We start from the raw sequence: 20,990 nt of genomic DNA, 5'->3' as shown, positions 1-20,990 counted from the left end.
GTGGATTGAGTGATGGGAGCGCATGGGTGGCTCCTTGGCATGTGGTTGGTGACCCCAGGCAAGATTCCTCTGTGAGTGATCTGATGATACTGAGACAACTTAGGGTACACATGAGTTGTTGCAGATGTGATGGACATAGAAAACTGGCTGCTAAAAAGGTGAAATTAATACACAGTGAAGTTTGGCTGCCGAACAAAGGTTGCCTCCAGACCAGTGAGTGTGTGGGACCAGAATCCAAGAAGTATCGTTTCTCCTTGCGGAGATTGACATGCTAAACATCCGAGATGAGGAGACTTAAAACCACAATGCTCCTCTGGGAAATTTGCTAATTATGCAAATTGTCTCTTCAGAGAGGAAGAGAACTAGAACTCTAATTCCCCCTATTGGAAGGTATCAATCCTACATACTTCTTGGATAACGGTCGGACGCCTTTCACACAGCCAAACCACATCTCCGCTTTGCACTGACGAGGGGCAGTACCCCGAAACACAGTGTCTGCAAAATGAGATTCTAGTTTGGCTATTATCCTAAGTCATGTGACAAGGCTTGTTAAAGGGTTAACATTGATTTGTAGGATTGCTACCTTCCAATAGGTGGCACTGGAGTTCTAGCTCTCTTCCTCTCTGAAGAGACAATTTGCATAATTAACATATTTCCCATTGGAGCATTGCTGCTTTAAGTCTCCTCATCTCGGCATGCTTAGCATATCAATCTCCGCAAGGAGAAACGATACTTCTTGGATAACGGTTGGACGCCTTTCACTCAATCAAACCAGATCTCCACTTTGCACTGACGAGGGGCAGTATGCCAAAACACAGTTTCTGGAAATTGAGATTCTGGTTTGGCTATTATCATAAGTCATGTGACAAAACTCGTTAAAGGGTCAACATTGACTTGTAGGATTGTTATCTTCCAATAGGTGGCACTGGAGTTCCAGCTCTCTTCCTCTCTGAAGAGACAATTTGCATACTTAGCATATTTCCCAGAGGAGCATTGTGGCTTTAAGTCTCCTCATCTTGGCATGCTTAGCATGTCAATCTCTGCAAGGAGAAACGATACTTCTTGGATAACGGTCGGACGCCTTTCACACAGCCAAACCAGATCTCCGATTTGCACTGACGAGAGGCAGTACCCCAAAACACAGTGTCTGCAAATTGAGATTCTGGTTTGGCTATTGTCCTAAGTCATGTGACAAGGCTCATTAAAGGGTTAACATTGACTTGTAGGATTGCTACCTTCCAACAGATGACACTAGAGTTCTTGTGGGACCAGACAGACAGTGGTTGCTGCACGAGACAAGAGACTGCTTGCATGCTGCAGATGTTGGGAACGTGGTGCCCCGTCTAAGAGGTTCTAAAAGGGAAACCTCTGATGCTTGAGAAGGTGCAAAGAGAAAGTTATGGATAAGTCCATGGTGGTCAGCTGGGAGGCCGGGCTATGCCTGAATGGACTCTTAGAAGAGCTGTGCCAGTAGGTGGTTCTCACAAGCACAGGTATGCCCAGGATAGTCGATGGTGACGACTAACCCTAAATATCAAATAATAGGACCGATATTGTAAAACAAAGCCCTATTGTTTGGAGATCTTCTCCTTCCTCTGTATTCGCAGCTCTACCCAACAAATTACATAACACAACAAGGAAATATTCACAAATAAACTTTCTACATAGCATGTTTGAGAAATGGCCCTCATACAAATTAGTGAACGTTGCCTGAAACTTCAACATTTGTTCGGGATGGGCTAACCATTTAATGTGTATTGGGACCTCGTGACTCTCCCACGACAGATGAAGTTGGGGGAGAGTAAACTGGCAGCAGCTCAAAGACATGGGAATGCTTAATAGAATCGGAAGAAATCACCTGGTTCAGGATCTGGTACCATAAGACAGCCCTGCTCATCTTTTCCATCAAAACAGTCTCGCCATCCATCACAGGCCCACTGCAGAGGTAGACACTTTCCATCATCACACCTCAGTTCCATGGAACCACATTCATCTGATGGAGGAATATTTAATACATTTAGATATCTGAAATAATTACATTTTAGAAAAAAATGGTATTCTACATGAGCCCCATATGTATGAAGATCCACCGCAACAAAAAAGGTCTGTAACTTAGTAAGATTTATTTTTTAATTGATTTTGCGCTGTATTTCCCAATACGGGTGATCTTGATTGAGGAATTCATCATATACCAGTTTATAATACTTGCACTCTAGCCTTAATATACAGTATGTGCCCCCACCCCTGTGACAAAACATACAAAGGGAAAAGCCTTAATCCACAAGTATAATCATTTATCAGGTACCCAAGGATGTATTGGGGCTAGGGAACCAACCCACCACTGTGTTTAGCAGCTGGAATTATCTGATAATTGGTCCTCTGTGCCAGAAATGTGTTTTCTCAGCAAAGCTGCCATATTCTTGCCTGGATTTTGTGCAAATTGTTGCAAAACCACGACTAAGGCTACTTTCACACTAGCGTTGTTTGCTGCACGTCGGAATGCGTAGTTTTGGAGGAAAAAAGCATCCTGCAAAGTTGCCCGCAGGATGCGTTTTTTCTCCATAGGCTTGCATTACCAACGCATTGCGACGTATGGTCACACGTCACATCCGTCGTGCGACGGATGCATCGTGTTTTGGCGGACCATTGGCACAAAAAAAGTTACATGTAACTTTTTTTGTGCGTCGTGTCCGCCATTTCCGACCGCGCATGCGCGGCCTGAACTCCGCCCCCTCCTCCCCGGACATTACAATGGGGCAGCGGATGCGTTGAAAAACTGCATCCGCTGCCTCCGGTGTGCTTATTAATTAACGCACTGTCCGTCGGTACGTCGGGCCGACGGTTTGCGATGGCCCGTACCGTACGGACTAGTGTGAAAGTAGCCTTAAAGAGACGAGGACCTTTGTTCACATTATAGATACTTGAAAAAAGTCCTGTACCACGATGGAGAGGAGAATGAAGGGGAAGGCACCATGACCAGACTAAAACACTAGTGGACTCTTTAGGGAATGCGCACACGTTGCAGATTTGACTGTGGAATTTTCTGGGCAGATTCTGCATTTCTTGGCAGAAAACGCAGGTCAGAATCTTCGCCTTTGTGGGCAGGGAGAAGCCGGCAACCCGTCTCCTGTGTAGCTTGGCCCCTGGTGGCTTTTACAGTATGTTTTTCTTTGAAACATTATGTGTCTGTGAAGGAAAAAGGGTCATGAGGAGCTGACAATAAGTAGCAATGGGAAACAGTCTGTGAAAGAGAAGAATTATGGGATGCAGTCCATGAGAGAGAGGTCATGGGGAGCAATCTGAGACAGAAGGGACATGGGAAGCAGTCTGAGAGAGAAGGGACATGGGAAGCAGTCTGAGAGAGAAGGGACATGGGAAGCAGTCTGAGAAAGAGGAGGGTTATGGGATGCAGTCCATGAGAGAGAGGTCATGGGGAGCAGTCTGAGACAGAAAGGACATGGGAAGCAGTTTGAGAGAAGGGACATGGGGAACAGTCTGAAAGAAAAAGGCATGGGGAGCAGTCTACAAGAGAAGGGACATGGGGATCAGTCTGAGAGAGATAGGGCATGGGGAGCAGTCTGAGAGAAGGGACATGATTAACAGTATGAGAGAGAAGGGGAATAGGAAGAAGTTTGACAGGAGGCAAACGGGAAGCAGTCTGAGAGAAGGGACATGATTAGCAGTCTGAGAGAGTAGGGAAATGAGGAGCAGTCTGAGAGAAGGAACATGGGGAGAAGTCTTAGAAGCAAGACATGGGGAACAGTCAGAGAGAAAGGTCATGGTGAGCATTTTGAGAGAAGGGGCATAGTGAGCAGTCTGAGAGACGGGGTATGGGGAGCAGTCTGAGAGACAAGGGACAAGGGAAGCAGTTTAAAAGAAGGGGAATAGGGAGCAGTCTGAGAGAAGGGGAATGGGGAGCTGTCTGAAAGAAGGGACATGGACAGTATTCTGAGAGAGAAGGGACATGGGGAGCAGTCTGTGAGTAGGGGCATGAGGAGTAGTCTGAGAGAAGGGGCATTGGAAGTAGTATGAGAGAGAGGAAGCATGAGCAGCAAGTCTGAGAGAGAAGGGGCATGGGGAGAAGTCTGAAAGTCTGAGAGAAGAAACATGGGAAGCAGTCTGAGAGAGAAAGGACATAGAGAGCAGTCTGAGAGAAGTGGCATGTAGAGTTGAGCGACTTTTACTTTTTTCGGTTCGAGTCGGGTTTCGCAAAACCCGACTTTGTCAAAAGTCGGGTCGGGTGAAATCAGCCAATTATTGCGAAAAGTCGGGGGCCGACTGAAACACGAAACCCAATGCAAGTCAATGGGGAATCAAAGTCGGCAGTGAGTGGAGGACAGGAAAACACCTACAGTGCCCATTTTAATGCCAAAAACATCAATTCTTATTACTTAAGCTTGTCAATCTTAATTTACTTTATAATAATAGTTAGGCATTGAAAACTGGGGGTCATTTGGCTAAAGTTGTGGGGGGGTAGGGCTGGCTCAAGATTTTCGTGGGCCCAGGAAACGCGGAATACGTCACAGAGGTGGAGCAGGGAGAGGTAAGTATTTCAACTTTGCAAGTGCTGTAATCCTGAGCAAGCAGGGGGGGCCCACTCGTTCGTAGGAAGGTGCAGATAAAAGTGCAGGTTCCTTCATCAGGTGGGGGGGCATACTCATTGGCGACGTCACTGGCACAGGGCCCCTCATAGTACGGCAGTGTGTTTGACGGCGGGTGGTGCCTCCCACTGGCAGAGATACTTTTGCGTACTATGAGGGGTCCTGTGCCAGTGACGTCGCCAACGAGTATGCCCCCCCACCGGATGAAGGAACCTGCACTTTCATCTGCACCTTCCTCTTTGTCCCCGTGTAAGGTGGTATAGTATGCGGGAAGGGGAACCTGACTTTCAGCAGGGTCAGATTTTGGCTGTGTAGAGTGCAAGGGGAATGTAGTGGTCTGGGTCAATGTACCAGCAGACTCATTTAGCAGTGGCTGGGCAGTGGGCAGGATGAGGAGGAAACACAGTTAGTAGGCCCAAATAATAAAGTAGACTAAATGCAGTTCAAATGTGGTAACAGGACTAAACAGGCGGCATTGCTTTGTTCAGTGGAGGAAAACTGTAATGAGTGGCAGACACAGTTAGTAGGCCCAAATAATAAAGTGGGCTAAATGCAGTTCAAATGTGGTAACAGGACTAAATAGGCGGCATTGCTTTGTTCAGTGGAGGAAAACTGTTATGAGTGGCAGACACAGTTAGTAGGCCTAAATAATAAAGTAGGCTAAATGCAGTTCAAATGTGGTAACAGGACTAAACAGGCGGCATTGCTTTGTTCAGTGGAGGAAAACTGTAATGAGTGGCAGACACAGTTAGTAGGCCCAAATAATAAAATGGGCTAAATGTAGTTCAAATGTGGTAACAGGACTGAACAGGCGGCATTGCTTTGTTCAGTGGAGGAAAACTGTATTGAGTGGCAGACATAGTTAGTAGGCCCAAATAATAAAGTAGGCTAAATGCAGTTCAAATGTGGTAACAGGACTAACCAGGCGGCATTGCTTTGTTCAGTGGAGGAAAACTGTAATGAGTGGCAGACACAGTTAGTAGGCCCAAATAATAAAATAGGCTTAATGCAGTTCAAATGTGGTAACAGGACTAAAAAGGTGGCATTGCTTTGTTCAGTGGAGGAAAACTGTAATGAGTGGCAGACACAGTTAGTAGGCCCAAATAATAAAGTAGGCTAAATGCAGTTCAAATGTAACAGGACTAAAAAGGTGGCATTGCTTTGTTCAGTGGAGGAAAACTGTAATGAGTGGCAGACACAGTTAGTAGGCCCAAATAATAAAGTAGGCTAAATGCAGTTCAAATGTAACAGGACTAAACAGGCGGCATTGCTTTGTTCAGTGGAGGAAAACTGTAATGAGTGGCAGACATAGTTAGTAGGCCCAAATAATAAAGTGGGCTAAATGCACTGTGGTAATGTGGTAACAGGACTAAACAGGCGGCATTGCTTTGTTCAGTGGAGGAAAACTGTAATGAGTGGCAGACACAGTTAGTAGGCCCAAATAATAAAGTGGGCTAAATGTCTGCCAAAAAATTGTTCATAAATAAACAGGTGGCATAGCTAGGTACAGGGGATGGCTCCTCTGCTGAGTAGCAGACAGTGGTAGTAGGCACAAAGTATTAACTGGTCTAAATGGAGGCCAGAGCCCCTGTATAATTTAACTATCATCTATCATTTCAACAAATTTGTATTGGCAGTGCCATTGAAGGATTTAACAGCACAGACTACACAGTGGTGGATCAGGGAGAGGTAAGTTTTGCTAGTGTTAGAGCACAGTTCGAGCTGGGGGGAACACTCTCTCATGGGCGGCGGTACTGGCACAGGGCCCCTCATATTACGATGGTGTGTCTGACGTTGGTTGTGCACCACCACCGTCAGAGACACTTCATTGTACTATGAGGGACCTTGTGCCAGTGCCGTTGCCCAAGAGTGGGCCCACCCACCAGTCCAGGCAAACGGTACTCGCACGGGTGCTTGCGCCAGGTGGTGACCACGGCCCTGTGGGGGGAGTCAGCCCATTTAGGGAGGAATAAAAATGGCCTATGGCGGACATTCAGCAGCTGCAAATGGAGGAATTGCAGAAGTCAGTAAGAGGAGGCCGAAAGCAAGACACTTTTCAGGCAAGCTACGTGTCAGCATGGGAAGGTGGGGCAAAATAATTTGAAATCCATGATTGGTTCATTTTAATGAAGGTTAGATCATCAACATTTCGGGTAGCCAGACGTGTCCTTTTTTCGGTTTGTATTGAACCAGCAGCACTGAAGACTCTTTCTGATAGCACACTAGCAGCAGGGCAAGCGAGCTCCTGTAATGCATATTCTGCCAATTCAGGCCAGGTGTCTATTTTAGATGCCCATTAATCAAAGGGGAATGACCTGTGAGGGAGAACATCGATAAGGGAGGAAAAGTAGTTTGTAACCATACTGGACAAATGCTGTCTCCTGTCACTTTGAATCGATGCAGTAGTACCTGTCGTGTCAGTGGTCATTGCGAAATCACTTCACAACCTGGTCATAAAACCCCTCTGTCCAACGCCACTTCGAATTTGTGCACCTCTAACACCTCTGCCATGTTGCCCCCTATGGCTCGTGTGAGAACCATCACCGTTGCTGTGTGCTGGGAATGCCTGAACCAAACGGTCTACAAGAGTTGCTTGTTTGGTAGCCAATATTTGTTCAAGGTTCTCATGTGGCATGATATTTTGTAATTTTCCTTTATATCGTGGATCCAGGAGGCAGGCCAACCAGTAATCGTCATCGGTCATCATTTTGATAATGCGGGGTCCCTTTTTAGGATACGCAAGGCATACTCAGCCATGTGGGTCAATGTTCTAGGTGTCAATTCAATGCATGTGCTGGGTTGAGGAGCACTTTCTTGCAAATCAATATTACTTGTGTCCCGCAAAAACCCTGTAACTGACCTTGCAACGCCATCAGTTTCTATTGCCCCCTGAGAAGCATCCTCCTCCCATAAATATTCATCCCCATCATCCTCCTCCTCTTCGTCCGCCACCTTGTCCAGGAGAGTTCCCTGAGCAGACAATGGCTGACTGTCATCAAGGCTTCCCTCCTCCTCGGCTGCAGACGCCTGCTCCTTTATGTGCGTCAAACTTTGCATCAGCAGACGCATTAGTGGGATGCTCATGCTTATGATGGCGTCGTCTGCACTTACCAGCTGTGTGCATTCCTCAAAACACTGAAGGACTTGACAGAGGTCTTGTAGCTTCGACCACTGCACACCAGACAACTCCATGTCTGCCATCCAAGTGCCTGCCCGTGTATGTGTATCCTCCCACAAATTAATTACAGCACGCCTCTGTTCGCACAGCCTCTGAACCATGTGCAGTGTGGAGTTCCACCTTGTTGCAACGTCGATTATTAGGCGGTGCTGGGGAAGATTCAGCGATCGCTGATGGTTCTGCATACGGCTGGAGTGTACGGGCGACCGGCGGATGTGCGAGCAAAGTCTTCGCACCTTCAGGAGCAGGGCTGGTAACTCCGGATGATTTTTGAGGAAGCACTGCACCACCAGGTTCAAGGTGTGAGCCAGGCAAGGTATGTGTTTCAGTTCTGAAAGGGCTATGGCAGCCATAAAATTCCTTCCATTATCACTGACTACCTTGCTTGCCTCAAGATGTACACTGCCCAGCCATGACTGAGTTTGTTGCTGCAAGTACTCGGCCAGTACTTCCGCGGTGTGTCTGTTGTCGCCCAAACACTTAATTTGTAACACAGCCTGCTGACGCTTACCACTAGCTGTTCGATAATGGGACACCTCGTGTGCAACACTGGCAGCAGCGGATGGAGTGGTCATGCGACTGCACTCTGTGGACGAACTTTCGCTTCTGGAGGAGGAGGAGGAGGAGGGGTGGCGAACGCCTACAGCCAACTGTTTCCTAGACTGTGGGCTAGGCAGAACTGTCCCACTATGGCTGTCCCTTGTGGACCCTTCATCCACCACATTAACCCAGTGCGCCGTGATGGACACGTAACATCCCTGGCCATGCCTACTGGTCCATGCATCTGTTGTGAGGTGCACCTTTCCACTGACTGATTGCCTCAGTGCATGGACAATGCGGTCTTTGACATGCTGGTGGAGGGCTGGGATGGCTTTTCTTGCAAAGAAGTGCCGACTGGGTAGGTCATAGCATAGTACTGCATAGGCCATCAGGTCTTTGAAAGCTTCGCTTTCAACCAACCGGTAGGGCATCATCTCTAACGAGATTAGTATAGCAATGTGGGCGTTCAATCCCTGTGTACGCGGATGAGAGGATGAGTACTTTCTTTTCCTAACGAGAGTCTCTTGTAGGGTGAGCTGGACTGGAGAGCTGCATATGGTGGAACTAGCGGGGGTGGTGGTGGACATGGCAGATTGAGAGAGGGTTGGTGATGGTATTCTTGATGTTGGCCTACATACAGTGTTTCCTACCAATAACCTTGTGATTCCCTGACTGCTTTGGCCTTGCGACGATACCTCCACATTTGCTGCTGGTGGTGTCCTAACCGGTGGGCTTACAGTGAGGGAAGCAATGTAGCGTTGCTGACTACCTTCATTCTGAGCAGGTGCACCAACGGTTCGGGACATTTGGTAGTTAGTGCAGGCTTGCAAGTGCATGCTGGTTAAATGTCTAAGCATGCACGTTGTATTTAAATTTTTAAGATTCTTCCCTCTGCTAAAGGTCTTTGAGCATTTCTTACAGATAACTTTTGACTGATCATTCGGATCTTGGTTAAAAAATTGTCACACCACACTATTCCTACTATGGAATACCTTTTCAGGCATTGCACACTGTGCTACTTTCACCGGATGGCCACGCTGTCCTAAAACTGTTTTTGTTTTTGACAAACGTTTTTGGCCTGATACGGGCCTGCCAGATGACAGCTGTTGAGATGTAGATGGCTGCTGCGGATCATCCTCCTCCGCTTCTGAGCTACTGGCAGCGGCACCCTCTTCCCCCAATGGCTGCCAATCTGGGTCAATGACTGGGTCATCTATCACCTCCTCTTCAATGTCATGTTCACCTTCCTCTGTGTCACCATGTAAGGTGCTATAGCGTTCGGGACGGGGCACCATAGTCTCATCAGGGTCAGATTCTGGCTCAGTACACTGCGAGGGCAATGTAGTGATCTGAGTCAATGGAACAGCATAATAATCTAGCTGTGGCTGTGCATCAGTGCACTCCATGTCCGATTCATCTTGTAATGGGCAGTTAACAATTTCCCTTTCTAACCCAGGCACGGTATGTGTAAAGAGCTCCATGGAGTAACCTGTAGTGTCACCTGACGCATCCTTCACTTTTGGTTTGGGTGAAGGACACAAGGAAACGTCTTGTTCCTGACCGTGAGCATCCACTGACAACTTGCTGCTTTTATATTTGGAACTTTCTGAAGAGGAGGCGAAAGAGCTAGAGGCTGAGTCAGCAAGGAAAGCCAAAACTTTTTCCTGCTGCTCGGGCTTTAAAAGCTGTTTTCCTACTCCTAGATAAGGGAGCCTTCGAGGCCTTGTGTAGCCAGAAGATGATGCTGGCTTAACACCTCCAGCCTTAGGTGCTATTGTGCTTTTGCCACTACCACCACAGGCACCACCACCACCATCAGTACCAACTGGCAACCACCGCCCATGGGGCTCTTCCACCAGACTTCCTAATTTTTTGGAAAATCTAACCAAAATAACAACCGTTATATGGTACTGTAAAACAAGGTACAAGGTGTATATAAACTTGTTGAGAATTTAAATCTCCCTTTTTTTGTGGGAGACTGAACCAAAACTCAGGCCCTGTGCATAAAACAACACAATGTAAGTGGCAGAAAGTGGCTGGCTGATATACGACAAACTAACAGGACTGAAGTATATCCACTTTGTGAGAATTTGAATCTCACTTTTTTTTTGGAGACTGAACCAAAACTCAGGCCCAGTGTATAAAACAACGCAATGTAAGTGGCAGAAAGTGACTGGCTGATATACGACAAACTAACAGGACTGAAGTATATCCACTTTGTGAGAATTTGAATCTCACTTGTTTTTTTTGGAGACTGAACCAAAACTCAGGCCCAGTGTATAAAACAACACAATGTAAGTGGCAGAAAGTGGCTGGCTGATATACGACAAACTAACAGGACTGAAGTATATCCACTTTGTGAGAATTTGAATCTCACTTTTTTTTGGAGACTGAACCAAAACTCAGGCCTAGTGTATAAAACAACGCAATCTAAGTAGCAGAAAGTGGCTGGCTGATATACGACAAACTAACAGGACTGAAGTATATCCACTTTGTGAGAATTTGAATCTCACTTTTTTTTTTGGAGACTGAACCAAAACTCAGGCCCAGTGTATAAAACAACACAATGTAAGTGGCAGAAAGTGGCTGGAAGATATATGAAAAAATACAAGGACTGTAGTACAATTTCAATCTCCCTACAATGATCTCAGGACAAGTATGGCAGCAATAAAAAGGACTGCTGCACACAAAAGTGTGGACAGATAAACAAGATAACTGTGCAGAAAGGAGCAACAGAATTTTGGTTTTAAAAAAGCAGTTGGTTTGCACAGCAGCGTGCAAACAGCAATGCAGCTATCAGGTAGGCTTATAAGGCAGCCTAATAAGCTACAGAGCTGATGCACAAAAAATATAGCCTCCACTGTCCCTGCAAAAAAAGGTGGTGTTGGACAGTGGAAATCGCTACAGCACAAGCAGTTTGGGGGTTAATCTTCCCTCCCTAACTATATCCCTTCTTCTGATGAAGCTGCAGCAACCTCTCCCTATGCTAAGATCGGCAGAAGTAAGATGGCGGTCGGAGTGCACGCCCCTTTATAGCCCCTGTGACGCCGCAGAAAGCAAGCCAATCACTGTCATGCCCTTCTCTAAGATGGTGGGGACCGAGACCTATGTCATCACGTTGCACACATTCTGCGTCCTCCTTCATTGGCTGAAAAATGCCGCTGAAAGCATCATATGAAATGCGACTTTGGCGCGCAGATCGCCGACCACATGGCCGATCCCACACTAGGATCAGGTCGGGTTTCATGAAACCCGACTTTGCCGAAAGTCGGCGATTTTTGAATTTGTCCGATCCGTTTCGCTCAACCCTAGTGGCATGGGATGCAGTCTGATAGAGAAGGGACATGGGGAGCCGTCTGAGAGAGTGGGAACATGGGGAGCAGTCTAAGAGAAGGGGCATGGGGAGCAGTCTGACAAAGAAGGGGTATGGAGAGCAATCTGAGAGATAAGAGACATGGAAAGCAGTTTGAGAGAAGAGGCATGGGAAGCAGTCTAAGAGAATGGGTATGGGGAGCAGTCTAAGAGAATCGGTATGGGGAGCAGTCTGAGAGAGAAGGGACATAGGGAGCAGTCTGAGAATAAATGGGCATGTGAGCAGCTGAAGAGAATGTGCAGAAGGAGCAATCGGAGAGAAGTGGCATGGGGAGCTGTCTGAGAGAGAAGGGGTATGGGGAGCAGTGTATGAGAAGGGGTATGGGGAGCATTCTGAGAGAAGGGGCATGGGGAGCAGTCAGAGAGAAGGGACATGGGGAGCTGTCTGAGAGAGAAGCGACATGGGGAGCAGTCTGTATGGAAAGGAAATTTGGGTCTTGTAAACCCAAAAACTATTACCTTCTACAGTGATATGGTTACGTGACTGGATACAATTAAAAAATTAATGGATTTAATCAAGCCACAAGGACTGAAGCAGCCTAAAACTTTTTGGCTCAAATGGGGAAGAAAAGGGGAGAGAACCCTTACAGTCATCTGTGTGTCTCTGGATTTAGCTGAACTGTAACCACCTGCATAGTCTGCAGAGCGGCTCTGTAGGACTGATCTACTATTATCTGGTCACTACCTGGCGGTATCATACAATACACCACACAAATATGCTAACCAGATATCTGCCTCCCTTTCTAGTTCTGCTTCCGTTGATAGCCAAATCTATTCTGCTAGCTTCATCAATGCTGCCTCAGACCCCGTCACTTTTTAGGGGGAACAACAACCCTTAAGTGGAAGATTTGAGTTATATTTGATGTCACTTACTTTCTGTAGCATTGAAAGCTTTATACATAGCAAAGAATCCGATGTCTGAAATTTCTTCATCTGCCACAAATAAAATTGTCATCTGTGCTCCAGAGGAGATAAGGGTAGGTGGGATGTCAGATCCACAGAACCTAGAAAACGTATGGGAAAGAAGTAGATATTGCCCCATTATAACCTCTGCAATGACGATCAACGGTGATGGCACCAATCACGGGCATATAAACATCTAGACGCCTCTGCCAATTGCGACAATAGTATTTAGATGGCTATCAGAAGAGGGGGCCCCCTCTTTAACCGACTCGGCACCCCCATAATGCAATCACAGAGTTCTGATGGTTGATATGAAAACTTTAGGCCAAGTAAAGTCCTTGTGGTCTGCCCTATGGTGGTCTATTTGGCCCTGCCATAAGAATCTTCTAATAGACCATCTGTCCTTGTACAACTGCCATCTCTCATATGCTGCGAAACATAAGTATTGCAGTGTATAAGTTAAGTGATCAAACCATGAAAGTCCAAGTTCCATAGTGGAACTATGTAAAAAAAATCAATATAAACATTTTTGCCAATAAAACAATTTTGCCATCGGAAAACATTTCTGCCATTGAAAATGTAGTTTTTATGTAAAAACAAAAAAACACAACCCGAAGTAAAAAACTGTCACATTATTTATCCCATAAGTTGAACACCGTAAGAAAGAAAAACAAGTCAAAATTGCGTTTTTCTTGTCATACTGCCTGTCACACAAAAAGAAGAATAAAAAGAAAACAAAAAGTGGTATGTAAAAAAAACTTGTATCTCTTCTCCCACAAAAAATAATCCGTTACATAGTTTTGTTGATGGAACAATGAAAAAGCCTCTAGTTCCAAGAATATGACAGCGTAAAAACACATTTTCTAAAGAAAATTATTTTAGTGTGCAAAAGTAGCAAAATATAGAACACATGTATAAATCTGGTACCATTGTTTTTGTAATAACCCGAAAAATAAAGTTGACTCATCACTTATACATACAAAAAAGATTAAAAGCAAATCCATTTTATGAATTTATGGAGGTTAATAATGTGTGAAAAAAATGAATGAATACAAAAAAAGGAAAAAAAAAATACAGAATGAAATTAGAAACAATAAAAAGCAGATTGTGCGTCCGAATCACTGATACTAGTCCCGTCACTTGTCTAAAAAAAAAAAGAATAAAAAAAGTGTTTACATAAAAATAATTGTTTTCGAAAGGGGGACAACAGTTGAAATGTTATTTTGTGGTTATGAAATTTTTTTCAATATAAGGTAAGGAATGGAAGAAAATGGCCTGGCCTTGAACATGGTGAAGCATTCCATAGTTCCATCTCAGAGGGTCTCCTAAAGCGGGAGAGACACGCATTGCAGACACTCTTTACTTGGCTAGTATATGGGGACCTCTTTTAAATCCCTAAAACAGTTTTTGACCATTGGTTTTCTAAACTGGACAAACCTTATAGGAAAGATCACATGGTAACTCAATGTGTTACAAGTCGACACAGGCTGAAGAAAACCGACCAGAATTAGCTCAATGTGATTGAAATGTCATACTCTTACCTCAAGGATGATATTATGCTTGAATTTAGTGCAAAAAAAATGCTTACCTTCCCAATAAACTTGCAATTCCCAATCCAGCACTGTCGTGGACCTCCACATAGTCAAACGTGCATCCTTTTTCTGATTCTAGGCTGAAGTTGTGAAACTGAATTTGAATGATTAGCCCATCAGGGACAGAGATGAGCCATCGACACACAGTTTTCCCAGGATAGAGATCCGGATGATTGGGGGAGAAGAGAGATCCCTGCAGACTATTTAGGGAGCCCCCACAATCTAGAACCATAAACGCAATGTCATTCCATAATAATGTTGTGCCCTTGAAGTTTCTTACAGTGATATGTAAAAGTCTGCACACTCCTGGTCAAAATTACTGTTATTGTGAACAGCTAAGCAAGTAGAAGATGAAATGATCTCTAAAAGGCCTAAAGTTAAAAATGACACATTTCCTGTATTTTTGGCAAAAAATATATATATTGTTGTTTTTCTCATTTTAAAAATTACAAAAAGCAAAATGACCGGTGCAAAAGTTTGGGAACCTTTGGAGATTTGTTCTCAGATAAGTTGGACCAAGGTTTCAGACCTTAATAAGCCTGCAAGGGTTAAGGCTGGTTTACTTTCATCATTACGATAGGCCAAGTGATGCAAATTTCCCAGCTTTATTAAAACGCACTCTCCTCTAAGCTTGGCCAAATAACAGCAGCCATGGGTTCTTCTCAGCAGCTGCTTAGCACTCTGAAAATAGAAATAGTGGAGGCCCACAAAGCAGGAGAACGCTATAAGAAGATACCAAAGCGTTTTCAAATTGCACTTTCCTCAGTTCGAATTGTAATTAAGAAATGGCAGTTAACAGCAACAATTGAGGTCAAGATAAGTTCTGGAAGTCCAAGCAACATTTCAGTGACAGAAGCTTTCTGATTGCTATAGAGGCAAATCAGAACCCCGATTGACTGCAAAAGACCTTCAGAAAGATTTAGCATACTCTGGAGTTGTGGTCCATTGTTCAACTGTTAAGGGACACCTGCACAAATTTGGCCTTCATGGAAGAGTCATCAGAAGAATATCTCTCCTGCGTCCTTACCATAAAATTAAGTGTTAAAAGTAGGCCTGATGCCTTTTGGAAAAAAAAAGTCCCGTGGACAGATAAGGTTAAAATAGAACTCTTTGGCCATGAATATAACCTTCACATTTTTGTAAATATTTGATCATATCTCTACATAGGACAACACTGAATATATGACACTTTGATACAATATAAAGTAGCTAGTGTACAACTTGTATAACAGTGTAAATTTGATGTGCCCTCTAAATAACTCATACACAGCCAAAAAAAAAGTGAGTACACCCCTAAGTAAAAATGGTCAGTTGGGCTCAATTAGCCATTTTCCCTCTCCAATATCATGTGACTCACCAGTGTTACAAGGTCTCAGATGTGAATGGGGAGCAGGGGTGGTAAATTTGGTGCTATATCTCTCACAGTCTCTCATACTGGTCACTGGATGTTCAACATGGCTCCTCATGGCAAAAGTTTCTCTGAGGATCTAAAAAAAAAGAATTGTTGTTCCAAATAAAAATGGCCTATGCAATAAGAAGATTGACAACTCCTTGAAACTGAGATACATAACGGTGGCCATGATCATACAGCAATATTACAAGACAGGTGTTAGGGGCCGAGTTCCCACCTCTGCACAGGGGGAATCTCGGGCCATCTCTGCTGCGGTCTCCCATTCTTCTCCTGCCACAGTGGAGGCTGCTCAGTGGAGACGTCGGTCTCAGCGTCTCGCTCAATCTGACTCTGTGAGGATTACTGCTGCTCTTCCAGCTTCTGCTATTATAGTCAGTGCTGGGCAGTGGCGAGCAGATGCTTTTGGGACTGTCTTACTTTTCTCCTTCTGAGCATGCCCAGGGTAAGATCTCTCATTGGAGATCGAGGGTCACATGCTTGGATACTGCAGCAAAGCCCATTGGTCCTCCAGGAAGGTCCTGAAGGTGCTCAGGCTTTGCGGCAGCTTCTCATTGGTCCTTCTTGGAAGGTCCTGTTCGGGCTGCAGCTATAAAAGGCTCGCATGGCCGCACAGCCATGTGCTAGTGTCTTTCTAAATTATGTGCTTTGCGCCAGTGTGGTCATGTGTGATTGTGTTCAGGGACCCGGCTGAAATAAGCCCCTAGAATGCTGGCACCTCCGGCGAGGAGTTTGTGTGTCTGAGTACATTCAGGGACCTGACTGAAATAAGCCCCTAGAATGCTGGCACCTCCGGCGAGGAGTTTTGTGTGCATGCATGACCACTGACTGCTCTCTGTTGGGTAGTTAGCCTGTGCTCCTGTGAAGTAAACAGGGCGCAGAGCTTTGCTTTCACGGCTGCTCTGTGAGTTAACCGAGCTAGCCAATACCGCCATATAGTGCTGCCATTTGTCTAGCAGCAGATTCTCCTGCACGGTGGACCCCGGGCTGCGAACGCACCAATAACAATAAAAACTATTTTCCTCGGTGCGTTCCGCTAGCCCTAACAACAGGCTCCCCTCAAAAATGTTTTCAGCATGGTCAACTAAATAAGTTAAGTGCACTAGTACAGCATCATATCCAGAGGTTGTCTTTTCAAAATAGACGTATGAATTCTTCCAGCATTGCTGCAGAGGTTAAAAGGGTGGAGGTCAGCCAGTCAGTGCTCAGACCACTTGCAGCACACTGCAGCAAATTGATTTTCATGGCTGTCATCCCAAAAGGTAACCTCTTCTAAAGATGATGCACAAGAAAGCCTGGGAACACTTTGCTGAAGACAAGCAGACTAGGAGCATGGATTTATAGAACATGCCCTGTGGTCTGATAAGACCAAGATAAACTTATTTGGTTCATTTGGTGTGTCTTGCCTACAGTGAAGTATGGTGGTGAGAGTGTCATGGTTTGGGGCTGCATGAGTGCTGCCGGCTGTGGTGAGCTACAGTTTGTTGAGTGAACCATTAATGCCAACATATACTATGACATATTGAAGCAGAGCATGATCCCCTCCGTTCAGAAACTGTGCAAAGGGCAGTATTCCAATATGATAATGTCCCCAAACAGACCTCCAAGACCACCACTGCCTTGCTAAAGAAACTGAGGGCAAAGGTGCTGGACTGGCCAAGCATTTCCCCAGACCTAAACCCTATTGAGCATCTGTGGTGCAACATCAAATGGAAGATGGAAGAGTGCAAGTTTTCTAACATCTACCAGCTCCATCATGTCATCATGCAGGAGTGGAAGAGGATTCCAGTGGCAACTTGTGAAGCTCTAGTGAACTCCATGCCCAAGAGAGTTAAGGCAGTGCTTGAAAATAATGGTGGCCACACAAAATAGTGACACTTTGGGCACAATTTGGCCATTTTCACTTAGGGTACCGTCACACAGTGAAATTTTCATCGCTGCGACGGCACGATCCGTGACGTCGCAGCGATCGTATGAATATCGCTCCAGCGTCGTAGACTGCGGTCACACGTTGCAATCACGGCGCTGGAGCGATGCCGAAGTCCCCGGGTAACCAGGGTAAACATCGGGTAACTAAGCGCAGGGCCGCGCTTAGTAACCCGATGTTTACCCTGGTTACCAGCGTAAACGTAAAAAAACAAACAGTACATACTCACCCGTCGGTGTCCTTCAGGTCCCTTGCCGTCTGCTTCCTGCTCTGAGTGCAGCCGTACAGTGAGAGCAGATCGCAGCACCGCTGTGATCTGCTCTCACTTTCCGGCCGGCACTCAGAGCAGGAAGCAGACGGCAAGGGACCTGAAGGACACCGACGGGTGAGCATGTACGGTTTGTTTTTTTACGTTTACGCTTGTAACCAGGGTAAACATCGGGTTACTAAGCGCGGCCCTGCGCTTAGTTACCCGATGTTTACCCTGGTTACAAGCGAAGACATCGCTGGATCGCTGTCACACACAACGATCCAGCGATGTCAGCGGGTGATCAAGCGACGAAAGAAAGTTCCATACGATCTGCTACGACGTACGATTCTCAGCAGGATCCCTGATCGCTGCTGCGTGTCAGACACTGCGATATCGTAACGATATCGCTAGAACGTCACGAATCGTAACGTCGTAGCGATGGAAATTTCAATGTGTGACGGTACCCTTAGGGCTGTACTCAATTTTGTTGCCAGCTGTTTAAACATTAATGGCTGTGTTGAGTTATTTAGAGGGAACAACAAATGTACAATGTTATACAAGCTGTACACTGACTACTTTAGATTGTATCAAAGTGTCAGATCTTCAGTGTTAATTGTCTCTTCAGAGAAGAAGATGACTAGAACTCTAGTGCCACCTATTGTAAGTAGAGATCCAAAAAGTAAATATCGACTCTCTAATGAGCCTTGCCACATGACATAGTATAAAAGCCAAAACCAAGATCTCAATTTGCAGACACTGTGTTAGGACTCTGAACATTTTTATTACCTTTTGTGCATTACTGCCCTTTTCCAAGATGGCGTCTTTGGTCTCATGTGCACTGTGTCTTCCTGCTATAAAACTCCACCCCAGCCTTCAGTCTGTGCTAGAGTATTCTGCCTTGCATCCAGCTCCTGACCCTGTTAACTCCCTGGCTATATACCTGATCCTGTGAACCTGTGTGGTGATCCTGCTACTCTGCTCTGATTTCCTGCTGCATACACCAGTTTCCAGTAATCCTCCTTCATCTGCTGCTCATGTTTACTCCCATCTGCATTTGCTGGACATGTAAGCTGTTGCTGCTCTGCAAAAACCTGAGACTATTACCCAGGCCTCCTGTAAGGTTCTCAGTATTTTTGCTATATTTGCTGTTGTTTTCTGTTATTGAAACCTAACTTTTCCGTCGCCATTTTGCTTTGTCCTGTTGTAGCTATTTTGCCCTGAGTCAGTATGGAGTTTCTAGCTTCTATGTTTCCGCCCTGTTCTCTGTCTCTTGCCTTTATACGCAGCCTCAGCTGTTCAATCAGTGCTTCTGAATCATGTCTGCAGTCAGCCTGTGACCTGATCCTGGAAGTCCTGGACTTGGTATTTGTGGACACTGGAACTCTGCTGCATGCTAATCTACATTTGCAAGGGAAGTAACACAGAGAGAGACTCTGAACCAGTTTGTGCTTCATGTTGAACTTAACGTTTATTCTGACCTGCCGTGTCATCTGCCATGTCTCCTGCCTGTGTACCTGCAATTGTGTAAAGCCTTTCTTCCTGTGGCATACTTGTATGCAGTAATACAAGCAAGTCATAACTAAACCTGTGTCTACTGTGTCTTCCTTGCACCCAAGCACATCTGCCTTAAAGGATCTGGGAAGATGGAGGCTCGCTTAAAGGACTTGTGTGGAATTACCGATACAATAATTGCGAATATACAGATATTTACATTTAAAGACCAGCTTTGCAAGTCTGCAGGATCTTAACAACCACAATCTGCAAGTTTTCGGACAAAATACTCAGGATTTATGAGCCAGGATTGAGGCGCTGGAGGAACGAGTCCAGGCACCACCCCTACCTCCGGGTTCTGGGATTCCCAAGTTACCCCCTTTTCATTTTGGTGGTGAACGTGAAAAATTCAGGGGGTTTATTAACCAATGCAAACTTTTTTTTTCTGCACATGCCTCGCAATTTACCTCGGAACTGTCCAAAGTGCTTACTATAATCATGCTGCTCTCCAACAAAGCTTTGATGTGGGCAAACCCCCTGATTGAGACTGATGATGAATGTTTGAATAATCTGGATGCTTTCATTTCAGCCATTGGGCAGGTGTTTGATGACCCTAACCGAGGTGCGACAGCTGAAGCAGCCATGTTAACTTTGCGCCAAGGTAAGCGCTCAGTAGTTGAATATGCCTTGGATTTCAAGAGATGGGCCCTCAATACCACTTGGGACAGTTCTGCCAAAAAATCTATCTTCCGGAAAGGGTTGTCTCCCATGATTATAAAGATGAACTTGCTCGTGCTGACCCTCCCACTGCGTTAGGTGACTTTATTAACTACTGCATCCGTATTGATGCCCGTCTTACTGAACGCAGACAGGAGAGATGGTCTGAAAATAATCGCATTAACCATTTCCTACCTTCCTCTCCAGCTAGGGAACCTCTGAGCAAGATCACACGGGAACCAGAACCTGAACCCATGCAGGTAGACTCTTTACAGAGACGGGTTAGTGACGCACGCAAAGAACATCGCTTAAAGGAAAATCTATGTTTCTATTGCGGTAAGTCAGGGCACTTCTTTATAAACTGCCCCAGCCATTCTCGTAAGACTACTGCAGCAGTCATTCACTGTGAGTGTTGTGAAAGGAGATCAGTCATGTCTGAACCTCAGGCTCCAGAAAGATCTGCCGCTATAGATGCTGATTTCTCGGACTTAAACTCTGTTATTTCGGATTCTGATGACTGTGTAAATGCGGCAGTTTTTCAAGTTTCCTCAGCAGTGTCTCAGCTGAGCTGTAAGAACAAGTCTCATTGCTTTCTTTCCATCAAGCTCTGGGTTGACTCGGTCTGGGTGTCTAGCTCTGGTATGATTGACTCAGGGGCAAGCGGTAATTTTATGGACATCTCCTTTGCCCAGAAACATGGGATACGTTCAGTGAAGAAGGCTACTCCTTTATAGATGGAGACTGTGGATGGTGCCCTGCTAACCTCTGGACCAGTGGATCAGGAAACAGAGCCTTTGAAGGTCCTTATGGGTAAGAATCATCAGGAGAGGCTGTCTTTTATGCTCATCTCTTCTCCCCACTTCCCCATTATTCTAGGGCTACCATGGCTGCAGGCACAGAACCCTATAATTAACTGGGAGACCAAGGAGCTGCATTTTCCAGAGAAACAGATGGGTCCAGAAGTTTCAGCTTGTTCGGTTCCTAAGAGACCCACGTCAGTCTCTGAACTAC

The 20,990-nt window shown here is 45.5% G+C and overlaps 1 protein-coding gene across 3 annotated transcripts in view; it reads right to left on the bottom strand.

The window, feature by feature from the left end:
* Positions 1-20,990, bottom strand: part of MFRP (membrane frizzled-related protein) — a 134,267-nt gene that overhangs the window by 15,218 nt on the left and 98,059 nt on the right. For all 3 annotated transcript variants that reach the window (XM_077250505.1, XM_077250504.1, XM_077250506.1), the window contains 3 exons: positions 14,183-14,408; positions 12,565-12,695; positions 1,859-1,993 (listed from right to left, as the gene is read on the bottom strand). In XM_077250505.1, coding sequence (XP_077106620.1) covers positions 1,859-1,993; positions 12,565-12,695; positions 14,183-14,408 — 492 coding nt within the window. The remainder of the gene's footprint in view (positions 1-1,858; positions 1,994-12,564; positions 12,696-14,182; positions 14,409-20,990) is intronic.

Source organism: Ranitomeya variabilis, chromosome 4 (genome assembly GCF_051348905.1).
Source record: "Ranitomeya variabilis isolate aRanVar5 chromosome 4, aRanVar5.hap1, whole genome shotgun sequence".
In the NCBI taxonomy this organism is placed as follows: Eukaryota; Metazoa; Chordata; class Amphibia; order Anura; family Dendrobatidae; genus Ranitomeya; species Ranitomeya variabilis.
Note: the sequence above shows the minus strand (reverse complement) of the source record. Positions and strands in the feature narration are given on the sequence as shown.